This window comes from Chaetodon auriga, chromosome 18 (assembly GCF_051107435.1).
Source record: "Chaetodon auriga isolate fChaAug3 chromosome 18, fChaAug3.hap1, whole genome shotgun sequence".
Lineage (NCBI taxonomy): Eukaryota > Metazoa > Chordata > Actinopteri > Chaetodontiformes > Chaetodontidae > Chaetodon > Chaetodon auriga.
The window spans coordinates 12,955,231-12,967,303 of NC_135091.1; the positions used below are offsets into that span (position 1 = coordinate 12,955,231).

At 41.9% G+C, this 12,073-nt stretch overlaps 2 protein-coding genes across 3 annotated transcripts; one reads left to right on the top strand and one right to left on the bottom strand.

Moving 5' to 3' along the window:
- The first annotated feature begins 130 nt into the window (after nucleotides 1-130).
- atraid (all-trans retinoic acid-induced differentiation factor) lies at nucleotides 131-3,245 on the top strand. The gene is made up of 7 exons (XM_076755660.1): nucleotides 131-238; nucleotides 429-562; nucleotides 906-974; nucleotides 1,442-1,513; nucleotides 1,603-1,724; nucleotides 1,837-1,937; nucleotides 2,054-3,245. The coding sequence occupies exons 1-7, from the start codon at nucleotides 140-142 to the stop codon at nucleotides 2,156-2,158; spliced, it is 702 nt and encodes a 233-aa protein (XP_076611775.1). The 5' UTR covers nucleotides 131-139; the 3' UTR covers nucleotides 2,159-3,245.
- Nucleotides 3,246-3,612: 367 nt separating this feature from the next.
- Nucleotides 3,613-9,122, bottom strand: eif2b4 (eukaryotic translation initiation factor 2B, subunit 4 delta). 2 transcript variants are annotated; one of them, XM_076757096.1, is made up of 14 exons: nucleotides 9,059-9,122; nucleotides 8,485-8,525; nucleotides 8,204-8,384; nucleotides 7,828-8,037; nucleotides 7,660-7,742; nucleotides 7,273-7,305; nucleotides 6,668-6,759; nucleotides 6,417-6,531; nucleotides 5,346-5,422; nucleotides 5,090-5,192; nucleotides 4,830-4,957; nucleotides 4,429-4,606; nucleotides 4,126-4,306; nucleotides 3,613-3,940 (listed from the first exon to the last, which is right to left on the bottom strand). In XM_076757096.1, exons 1-14 carry the CDS (start codon nucleotides 9,078-9,080, stop codon nucleotides 3,741-3,743), a joined length of 1,644 nt encoding a protein of 547 aa, XP_076613211.1. In that variant the 5' UTR covers nucleotides 9,081-9,122; the 3' UTR covers nucleotides 3,613-3,740. The 2 variants fall into 2 exon arrangements, with proteins under 2 accessions (XP_076613211.1, XP_076613212.1); XM_076757097.1 differs by lacking the exon at nucleotides 7,273-7,305.
- Nucleotides 9,123-12,073: the final 2,951 nt, after the last annotated feature.

Below are 12,073 nucleotides of genomic sequence, written 5' to 3' on the forward strand. Positions count from 1 at the left end.
TAAGCGGATGACATTGCATTAAAAATGCTCCAAATTCAATGTACACATAATTGCAGCTCTAAATTAAGTTGGACATCTGAAGAGAGTGTCCAGCTTCCTGTCACATGTCCTCTACAGCACGATCATATGACCTCAGTCGATGAAAATGAAAGCTGGGTGCAGCCAGCTGAAACCTGTAGTGCTTGTTTTGATATTTCACTTATGTTTTTACGCAAGTTATCAACTGACTGAGCTCCAGGTAAGACTTAGACTTGGCAATGTAACAGCTGTAGACTTTACTCGACGAAGCAAATGACACATCACATCCACATATCACTGAAAAGCAGCTTGTTTTGGTCAACGTACAGTGGCTGTAGGCGCCCGCGACGATGAGTAGGAATATTGTAGTTTAAAACCTTTTTTTCCTTCGTAATGATTTGTAATCACAGGTATGTGAGCTCTGCGGCGGTGCAGTCCGAAATGGCACCGCAGTGGGCCAGTTTTGCTCCTCATCCGCTGGTCGGATAGACGGTCGCTGCTGTTTGAGAAATGATAACACAAGCGACCCTGAACACATCATCGGGTGAGACTTTAATGTTACCTTCAAGGTCTACCGGAAATACAGTCGTTACACTTCATAAATGACCTGTGAATAATAAGATGTGGTAAAAGTTGAAGTTAAAATATACCGTACAGAACAGCAGCATAAAAAACACTGGGCAAAAAAGTAAATAATAAATAAATTGTGAAAAAAAATATTCCTGTATGTATTTTTTTCTTGATTTCTAGTAATTATTGTTTTCCGTATTTATTTTTTCAAGAATACCAATTACAACACATATGCCTTAGCAACTTTTAAAAGAAAGATCTACATAATGTTAAGTTTGTTTTGTTAATGTTTCAACATGGTCTTTTGTTTGTGTCAGGTTGGATCTGTCCAACTGTTCACTAACTCACCTGGACAATCTGCAGGGAGCATCAACAGCTTTAATGATGTATGTAACGTACAATAAATAAAGTTTTATGCCATTTACAAAACACACAGTATACAGGGTACAGACAAAATACCAGATGACCCTGTCGTAGTGGCTGTGAGCTATTTTTAAGGCAAAGAAGAAGACGTGTGCTCATCTCTTCTCCACACGATTGTATGTGCCTGTTTCACATGATAAATTGTTGTGGACTTTTGCATTCAGGGAAACGTGTGTGGGCGATGCCTCGGAATAATCTTAGGGTTGATAAGATCAATGCTTACATTCAGAGGCAGCAGGAGCTGTGGAAAAGGTTCTATCTTTAGCATCAAATAAGACCAAAACTCTGGGAGCAAATGAACTCCACACAAGTGTATAATTAGAGCGTTCAGTAGAAGGAATCTATGCACATCTCATTTATAATATCAGTATGGAACCACTTGTCTTTGTCCTTCCAAAAGTTTTTTACTTTATACATTTTTGCTTTGCAGAGACCTCTCACTCAATCCCATCGTCAACATCAGTGACACAGCGTTTCAAGGATTTATTCAGTTAAATTACATGTAAGTACACTGAGCCTAAACTGTGACAGCTGCTCGTGAATATGAAGTCAGTTTTATTTCTTTCTAGCTCTATCTTTGTGTCTCCGTAGGATTCTGCCACAGGACATAGTTTGTCCAGGAGGCAACACTTCTTGGGAGAAGGTGGAGGTTAAAGAGGGAAGTCGTCTTTGTGAGGGCCAGAAAGATATGTGCAACCAGACTGGACAGCTGTGTAAGTTCCCCTCTGCTAATCTTCCATTGTGACGCATAAAATCCAAAACTGCAGCAGCCTTCTGGTGCAATGCATGACATCTGTTCTTCTCATAATAATTGACAATCCTCAGCCATTAACTGCCCAGAGAACTCCCTCTGCGCTCCCTATGGCCCCGGCTTCTTTGAGTGCAGCTGTGCTGACAACTATCATGGGTACAAGTGTCTTCGGGAGGTCAGCGACTTTATCTGGATCATTATTTATTTATGTACTTCTTTACTAAGTTTAATACTAGTGCATGTGAGTCCTCTGATTATTTGAAGTAATGCATTTATTTTCATTGTCAACAGGGAGAGTTCCCAGCTCTGCAGGTGTTCGGGCCTCTTGGAGCCTCTACAGTTGTGGTCTCTTTCCTGCTGTGGGTCACACAGAGACGTAAGGCAAAGTCACTCTGAGGCTGGACTGCAGAAGACCTCTTCATCGACAACGATCTGCTGAGCTGAAACTGACTGAAAAGGGAAATGCTGACACAAAGTCTGAGGTCGCCCCAGGCTTCTTTTAAACATTATGCTTTGCTTTCTTTTACATCTTTGTGGGGTAGCTGCATTTTAATTGATACTGACTCTTTTTCTTATGCAACAACAGGGATTTTAGAGGTTAAATGAATTTGAACCCGTGTTGCTTCCTGTTCTAAATTTTTCACAATAATCCCACTGTAGACACTTTAATTATATTTTTAAAGGAAGCCAACTGACACAAGATATTAATGAAGAAACTGTGTTTCAGAAAATTTCTGAAGATTTGTTTGCTGTCAAACATGCACTGACTGTCTGTTTACATATCCTGAAGCATATTTGAGATCTGTAGCGTTTGGCTATTGGTTCTTTGCATGTTTAACATGTAGTTTATTCAGAGCAAAAAGCTGCTCAGGTTCACTGTATGAATCATGTGAATCTTTCAAACTTTAAGTTTAACTGAGCTTGTTCTTTTAATAGCGTTGTTAAAAGTTACACTGACTGCTACAATTAAGTATTCATCTCGTAGAATACATGAATACTGCAGCATGTTTTGTTGTCACCAGCTGAAGCTCAAAATGTTCAGTACCTACTGTTGAGCTGCACTTCAGAATCTGCTGAAGTTTGTGTCTTTGTTCGTCGTCACGTGGTAATTTTGTAAATGTCTGGATGTTGATGGGCGAGTTGTTTTCATGTTTCTTCAGGGTTATTATGAAATATTAAAAAACAATACATGCATTGCTTTGGTTGAGTTATACGTATACACATACATGCATTTGACAAACAGTCATAAGCAGTCCTGACATGTTGCATATTAAAACTGAATATCAACCGTTGCCTGAACTGATAAACGAATACTGTGGGGGACAAAGAGAATGTGTGGATAAAGTTTTGCTGTTTTGTTTCCAAGTTTTGTTTTCCCTTTGTGTTAAAAACTCTTCTTTCTGACAATGTGAAATTTGAAGCATGTGAGAATCATGTAACAAATGTTCCTTTGCCAAAAAAAAAAAAAAGTTTTACTACCTGGTTAATGTCTCACTCGTCTTTTTCCTATTCAATTGATCAGCTCATTAAACAGTCTGAAGAATTTATGGAGGCCAGAAAATTCCTCTTGAGATCCTGCAACTCAAACTGTAATTAGGGAACCATTTCTGCCTAGTTTAAAATTGCATGCTGTGGTTGACTATGGGAGTGCATTGTGAACCACAGTGGAATTGTTCTGCTCTGACTACCGGCAATTAAATGTTCTGTTGTTAAGAAACAGTTCATAACACAAATCTATTAAAACATCGAGCCCATACCCAGCATTAAAAAAGACAGAACTACCCTCATCAAATCTGTAATTTTCCAAACCTACCATAAAAAACACACATGGACTCTGTTTAAAAAGCGTATTCCATTTCAGATATATATTTATTGCATGCTAACAGCACGATATTTTGTGTTGTGTGCAAGCATTCAAGCACACAGACTCCCCCATCAAAACGCAGAGAAACAGCCATGGGCTCAGGCAGGAGGTCGTTCACTGGTCCACGTTTTTCACTCGCAGCACCACAGGGACCGAGGTGCATGGGATCATTCCCAGATCTGTGATGACTAGGTCCACGAAATCAGGTGGCGTCACGTCATACACCAGGTTAAGCAGGCCGAGAGAGGGCACTTCCTGCCAGTGCTCCAGCTGGGTCTTCCCTGTGCGGGTCACAATGAGGTCATCGGGGTCATCTGGAAAGGACAGGCGAAGATACATTTAGGCTTATTTTGACATCTTTAATAATGAGTGTTTGGAAGGAATTTAAAGAAACGGGTAAAATTGAGCAAAAGCAGCATTTGAAGGGACAGAATCAAACATCAAGTCACATTGAAGAAACAGACACTTATATCACAATTCAACAAAGCCAACAAGATACCTAGTTCATTGGACACGAAGGAATCCGTCTGCACCCTCTCGCAGAACTTGTACGTCTCACAACACACCAGCACAGGCACGTTAAAGGCTTTGGCCACCAGAGCTATCTGTGACGTCCCCACACGAGACATGACGTAACCATTGGCCAGCAGAGCATGAGCACCGAGGAACACCTTCGACACCTATGAGGTCCAAGTACAAGACATTTCATGCTTGAAACAGAAACCATTGGCCACTGCTTGGATAAATATGAATGCCTCGCTCTTTCTACTAGAGCCCTAATGTGTGAATGTTTTGTAATTACCTCTGGAAGAATGTAAGAGACGGCTGAAATGAGGACATAGGTGCAGCTGATGCCTCTCTGGACCAAGCGCCTCAGGGCCTCCCGGCCCTCCAGTCGAGGCCTACTGTCCACCACGATCACACGGAACTTCCTGCTCTTCTCGAAGGCCTCGCACAAGATGTGGTTGACCAGTGACGAGCTGAAAATGGGAGGCGGCGATGTTCGAAGAGAATGTGGAAGGAAGGTGGGAGCGTAGGGGGCAAGACAAGAAAAAGGGAAGAGAAAGTGTTACAGCAGCTTAAAATAAGTGGCATAGTGTTGCCTTTATTTTGCATGATATTAAGCAACAACTCTAAGCAATGCTTGGCAACAGGGAAACAGCTCAATGACTTTTTCTTGCTTGTCAGCTTTACGTGGCTTACCATCCATAAACTAGGATGACATCTCCATCACTGATCTTTTCTATGGAGTACTTGGCAATGGCTTTAGCAGCAAGGACGATCTTCTCATTAATGTAGCACTCGATACAGTTCAGCAGTTTGCTCTTCGCCTAAACGGAGAAAGAGAGAATGCATGAGGGGGCAACAAGATGGAAGCTGAAAATCAGTAACATTAAGTATGTTAAGCATGTTAAGTTTATGACTTCTGGCTAAATTATGAGAAAAACAAGTGCAACAATAACCTCTTCTTCTTTGCATTGACTAGGAATATTGGAGATCTCTTTCTTGATGTATTTGATTGCATTACCCATGCTGGCTGACAGAGGGCGACACTGATTCAAAAAACTGCAAGAAAAAGAAGACAAAAGGAGTCACTTTGTGTGTTTAACTGTGGAATTTAACAGTTATTTTATTAAATGTACGAAGTGACAAATTACGGTAAGAGTTATTCTTAAATCTGTTGATGATATACAATGAAAACTGGAATACTTTTTATACCTGATATAAGGTTTCAGCTTGTTGACCAAGTCTCTAGACAGCTCCTCATTTGGAGGTGTAGTATAGTCCCTTATTACCTGAGGAGAAAAAAAAAAGATTTTAGCTTTTTTACTTTAAATTGGTTCACAATAAAATAATAAAAAAAGATGACAACTTCAAGCTAGAGAAAGCCAGGCTGAAAAGCTGACACTGAGCTGCATTACTGGACTGACGGCCAGGAGATAAACCTCAGTGCCTGAAAAGCTGGAAGCTGGACTGTATATGTAGCTGGCAGCTGGACAGCAATGCTGTCTCAACTTTGAAAGAAGGAGCAGCTGAAGCAGTATGAAGAGTTGGAACAACAGTAATGGGATGAAGCTGGCAAAATATAGTTTAGGCAATGAAGGGTGTTGCAAAGAGAATTATAGCGTAGGGACTTAAATGAGCTTCAGTGTACAGAGAGCTGAGATGTCATTCAAGCATTTTATTTGGGATAGTGGAAACCATCAGCTGAGGTCTAAGCCCTAAAAGCAATGTGTGTGTAAAGAAAGAGAGTTTACAGACTTTTATTTTGAAAGTCTTCAGTGTTGACAAAGCTCTTGGTTACCATTCATTTTGAAAATCCAGCCTACTCCAGTGCCCCTCAGTAGGCTGTTGTACATTGTTCATACTTCAGAGCCCCCTGGTCAGCTCCTGTTACTGTCTGGGGCAGTAGGGCAAGTCTTGCCTTCGCCATCATAGGAAAAAAAATACCTGCAGCCTACCTGCCCTGGTTTATCTCAAAAAATAATGCCACAAAATACGGCCACTGGGATATTTAATTAATTCCATTAATAGTATATATGAAAGTAACGGATCAAACTACTGTCAGAATTACATATAACTGTGCGATGCTACATCAGTGCTGTTAGGGCTCCAGGCACCACTACAGAACACTAACACTGTGACAACATTTAAAGCTATGCACACTCTGTCCAATATCTGTTGTCTTGCACTTCCCCTGTGCTGGATTACAAACAGAATCAGAGAAGTAAAACCTTCTGCTGCAGTGTTAGTGGAAAGCACTCAGGCTAAAGGCTCTGCACTCTGTACCTGTTTGAAGGCATGCAGCAGGGCAACAGAGCGAGCATTGGATCCTGCCACAATGCCCTGTGAATACTGGAGACCCAGTCGAACAATCGCAGGATGAATCACGGTGGAGGGAATGCTGCAACAGACAAAAAGCAGGCAGTAAGTGAGGCTTAAGGTCGTCTTAAGAGATAAATTACTGGCACCACATAAATCGAACTATTTTCAGACAACACAAATGACCCACTATACCACATGGTATTTCGTCAGTTTACCCGAGCTGCTGCGTTAGAGGGGCTTTGCGACTGTACTGGTGGAGATGAGAAAACAGGCTGACTTTGTAGCCATAGTCTGACCGGAGTGGGATCTGAAACAAAGCAGATTATAGTCCATTGTCATCAAAGTACAGTAATTCAGAGGTTAAATCATGAGGTAAACACACAGCACAGCACAGCCTGGCTGTAATTTAATAAACAGCTATGTCTGTGAGGAAAACTCAACGCACCACAGGGCCAAAGTCCTGTATCACTAACGAAAGGCTACACTGCAACAAAATCACAAAGACCTGCTCATGTTCATGACTATCATGTATGATTGTGTTGTAAATCGTCTCCAAACACAAGTAGAGCAGTATGGAGTGCAAGCATAAAACAGCTCGGCGTCATCCACGAACACAAAGAACAACAACAAACAATAAACAACTTCTCAAACAAACACATCCCACCTTCACACCTCCCGTCTCAATGGACCAAACAGGACGTTTACACGCTTAACTTCTCAATTAACGAGCAGTGTTGCGGTGCAATAACAATTACAGGTTAGCCGACAGAACAAAATTAGACAAATTAATGTCAATGGCACACATTTAAGGAAGTCAGACCTTGAGCTTTGTAGCAGCATTGTAATCTGGGGTCTGAAAGAAAACGTTAGGTACAATCACATGCGGTTATGTGAGGTTGCAGTGACAGAAAAAACACACTGCTGCCTGTTAACACTAACTGTATTTTAGAACTATTGGCAACATTTCCAGACCTGTTCTTGTAGTAAATACCAGAACATTAGACAAACACGAATGACAAAGTATGACCTAGATGTTAATCTGCTCCTTTTATCTTCTCATTTCAAGATGTTTACAATGAATTTATCATTACTGTGATGAAGATTTAACCAAAAAGATAGGCTGTTCACCGCATTTGTGACTGAAACAGACAAAAGCACACTCTCATCATTGAAGGTTTTTAGAGATGGTACATAAGAAGTGGCTTACCTGTTGTCTTTCCAATTTCTTTGCCAGCTTCTTTAAAACCTCGGGGTTATCCACCTGGACATGTTCTGGGAGCCTCTTCACCACTGAAAACATACCAAGTGTGACCTTCTCCTCGAATGCATATTGATTCATTTCAGATTGTCGCGACTTGTGCTGATATCACAGTACCTGGCTGCAGCTCACTCGGTGGTGCTTTAGGTTTGCCCACGGCGGCCTGCTGTCCCACCTCTCCCTTCTTGCCCTGCTTGGAGGCCCTCTCAGCCTCTTGCCGAGCTCGCCTCTCGGCTTTCAACTCAGCTTTACTCTTAGCCGGCTTGTCTGCCGAGGCAGGAGTTTCTGAGGCAGGCACAGGGACCAGAGCAGGCACTGCTGGAGGAGCTGAGGGAGACACGTCAGACTCAACTAACTGCAGTCATGCATCACAGTTAGACACGTTTCCTTGACAAAAATTGGGTGTAGTACTGTCAGCTGCAAGCAATGAATGTAAATGTATCTTAAGTGATGCATTTCCATGCATCCAACATGCTGTGCATGCAATACGCACCTTTCTGTGTAGTGGGTTGCGTTGGGGGCTGGGGAGCTGGAGAAGCTGACATGACAGGCTTCTTTTCTTTCTCGCTGTCCTGTGAAGCCTTGTCATCTTTTTTCTCTTTGCCCTTCTTCTGCTGTTTCTTCTCTTTCCTCAGCCGTTGCTTTTCCTCTTTGGTCAACTCTTTGCCTTCTTTCTGTCATGTCGAGAAGGGGAGGTCAGCAAAAACATGACACTACAAGCCTTAACTGAGCAGGCTTATATGAGACTGTGACAACATTCGATAACATACGAACCTTTGCTCGTTCAATGTCATCTTTCCTGACAGGTCCTTCTTCTGTAAAATGACCAAAAGATGATGATATGATTTCATCAGTTTATCGCACACTTGTGTTCATTTTTCATGTATGTATAACGGGCAAGTGATGACAGAAACAGCCTTTATATAACCAGTTTATCACTGCTACAGTTTTAGCGATGCTGTTAGCTACATGTCACTGAACTTGCATCATGCTAACGATACCAATCACAGAACTGGTCGGCTGCCATCATCTGCACGGCACAGCGACATCTTAAAACACACATTTTGTTTGTTCCGTGAACCTAAAAAGACTACTCGAAAATATGATGCAATAACATCGCGATGTCTGCCGTTTCACTAGTCGGTAGTGACAGGCACCGTTTACTTGCTCAAGATGCTAACGTTAGCTACGCTAGCATGAGGAAATTAACTTTGCTACAAGGCAAAGCTAAAGACCACAAACCACGAATTATAAGACCAAGCCAATGTGTCGCTGCACTCCACGGTAAAGTCATCAAAATAGCTGAAAAAAGTGATAAAGTCCAGCTGTTACACACTCCCGGACTCACCTGTCTCTCCACTGTCAGCCATGTTTACGATGCGGCTTCACTTCCTCCGCCGCTGCAGAAACTACCGCCCCGGTAAATGTATATCGCCCCCTTGTGGAAGAACGTAGTGTTGATATCGCCTCGATTCAAAATGGCTTTAGATGGAAATGATTGAATTAGCCTCCAGTTAATTTCTTACTATGAATTATTTACGTATATACGGCTGTTCGTTATAAGGCTTTTGTTGTACATTACACGTTAATCTGAGATGACACCATTCAACACATTTTCATTACAACTTTCTTCTCACCAAGGTCATCTTTGCTAAGATTTATTTCAATACCTTATGCTTTCATCCATCTCTATAGAGGATTTCTGCTCATTTTCCTTTATGATATTTATTCATTTAAGAGTAAATCTCGCTGCACTGCATAGCATTTTTTGTGTAGAGGGGAAAAAAAGATGTACGTTATTAATCTCTCATTGGAGAAATTAAATTTTCATTATTCACTGCACATGTAGCCCTGAAATACACCCACCCACACACACACTTACACAGGACCTGGACAAGCATTAGTTGGAGAGATGTCAGAGTGACGGAGCTGCCACTGTGCTCCAAGCAATTCAGGGTAGCATTATAATTTTAGATTATATTTCCCCTGAAGCCCTTTCACCACCACTGTTGATCAAATACTTATGTATGTTTTATAGCCTCCAGCACCCTTTCAGCCAACAAATTGAAATTTGGCAATTTCAATCTTTTGTGTGCGTGTGTGTGTGTGTGTGTGTGTGTGTGTGTGTGATGTCAATATTAAATATACAGCCGTTAATTTCCTGTTATGATTACCATTTTGAGAGCTAGGCTGCTTTAGGCTACCACCTTAAGTACAAATTACATAAAATGAAGTTAATCATACCAACACATGGAGGCGTAACCTATATTAAAGACTTTCTTTTTTTAATTAACATTTTGGGGGTTTGCTGACATCCCTGCAAACCCCTTTAGAATAAAGTTGTGAACTTGGGGGGGAAATATGAGTATTGAAAGTAGGACTTTAATAACACCAGGACAGTTTTTTTAAATGGACACATTCAGACTGTCTTGTTGGGCTCCAGCAAAAATCCTCTAGCACATTATCATAAAAAACACAAAACATCACAGAACATAATTATTGTTGTTGCAGGAATCATGGATGCTGAGCAATAATAATTTCTAATCATTTCTTTCTCTGCTGCCTTTTTGATTATACTGAAGGAGATAGGACAAAGACTACAGCCTACATCTCTTACAGAGTGGACAAAAGTCATCATAAGCTAATTATTAGTAGAGTTAACAAGTCTTACTGAGTCTCCTCTCCATTTAAAGAGGTCAAGTGTGACTTTTCAGTGGAGATGTTTTTAGTTAAACATGGTTATTATGTGAATGTGAATCACTAATCAGTTGTTAGATAGTATAATTTGGGTGATTGAGTGAACATTTTATACCATTCTATGACTAAACAAAGATAAAAAATAGTTTAAAATGGGCTTGTATAAGGAATTTACGATTATATTATATATATATTTTATTTTAAATGTTTAGAAGAAATGCTTAATCCACCACTTCTTGTTGCCATCAATCCTTTATTAACATCCATTGGCATACAGGGAACAACCAACACCAAACCACTGAAGAACGGCAATGATCTATCATCATCAACAGACGACCGCCTCTAAAGTGTGCAGCACATGCCACTGTGCCTCTGACTCCACGCCGGTGTCTGCTGACTGAATTCACGACGCAGTAGCTGGTTGAAGGGGACCAAACCTCACAGAAACACCTGACTTGGTTCCGTTTGACCAGCCACAGCAAGGCGTGTTGCTTCAGCTGCAAGAGGCAGAGCGAGAGAGAGCAGGAGAGGGCATGCAGTGAGGAGGAGGGTGGAGGGGGAAGGTTGCAGGGGTGGAGGACGTAGAAATGAGAGAGGAGAAAGAGCGGAAATAGATGGTGGACATCGTCTGCAAACAGCCAGGCCGTCGTGTCCTCTTCAGTCTTACCTGGTGGAACACAGAGAGAGAAAATGATCACCACTCCTGATATAATCTGTATAGTTACAGCACACAAATCTCCATGTTACCAAGCAGATAGGTCCTATTTAGAGGTTTGGGAAACCTGACAGCCGGCGACATTGCCCTATTTCCTTCCAAATCCAGCCTACAGGAGCAAACCTTTGCCCTCAGTGACAGCTCCACATCTCTGCCCACCCTCCCCTCTTCCTTTTTTGAGAGTCCTGCGGTTGCTATAATGGGTGACAGCTGTGGTCTGTCAATCCTCCTTGACTGTCAGCCGTTGGGGCAGGGCAGGAATTTTTTCAAGAAGTCCCTGAGACCCGATCAGCGGCTCCCTGGGAGTAATGCTAACTGCACACGTGCCTGAGCTGAAGGAGAGGGAACAGGCCTCTCACCTGTTGTCCTGACACACACACACACACACACACACACACACACACACACACACACACACACACACACACGCAGCCTGACATCCCCCTCCCACCTCATAAAACAAAGACACACTCAGACAATATTGCACTGAGTGAAGCTCCATCTTTTAGAACCCTTGAATAAAGAATCAACTCAGAAATGTCTTCCCAGTGCGGTTGGTGCTCAAGTCCCCTTGAAACCACACACTTCCTTACATTCCATAAGTGGTGTATTAATATGGGGATATAAGGAAGCATGTCCTCACAAGGGGCAACAACTGGATTCACCGCTCCTCGGACACAAAGCACCCTTTCATAGTCGCAGTTGCAGAGTAGCGGGAGCAACCCGGCTTAACAATGGTTAACTGTGACAGAGCGAGTGGAGAAGGACACGTGATGGCGGCTTCGGGCATCTGCGCCACAGACTTGTTAGAAATTCAAAGATTAGGTTGACAGTTTGGGAAGTTTCATGTTTAATTTTTGTTTTAATGTGTTTTCTGACTGCTGTCTTCCAGTACATGTAAAAAGTAAGGCCTCCCTGTGCTGAAAAAAAAAATGTCCCTCACAACAGGTA

Bases quoted from the DNA above. Each gene is read 5' to 3' on its own strand.
- eif2b4 (XM_076757096.1), bottom strand. From the start codon at position 9,080: ATGGCTGACAGTGGAGAGACAG. The intron at 8,526-9,058 runs GTGAGTCCGGGA...GTCATTTTACAG, and splicing joins GGCTGACAGTGGAGAGACAG to AAGAAGGACCTGTCAGGAAA. The intron at 3,941-4,125 runs GTATCTTGTTGG...TGTCCTTTCCAG, and splicing joins CTTCGTGTCCAATGAACTAG to ATGACCCCGATGACCTCATT.
- atraid (XM_076755660.1), top strand. From the start codon at position 140: ATGAAAATGAAAGCTGGGTGCAGCCAGCTGAAACCTGTAGTGCTTGTT. The intron at 239-428 runs GTAAGACTTAGA...TTGTAATCACAG, and splicing joins ATCAACTGACTGAGCTCCAG to GTATGTGAGCTCTGCGGCGG. The intron at 1,938-2,053 runs GTCAGCGACTTT...CATTGTCAACAG, and splicing joins GGTACAAGTGTCTTCGGGAG to GGAGAGTTCCCAGCTCTGCA.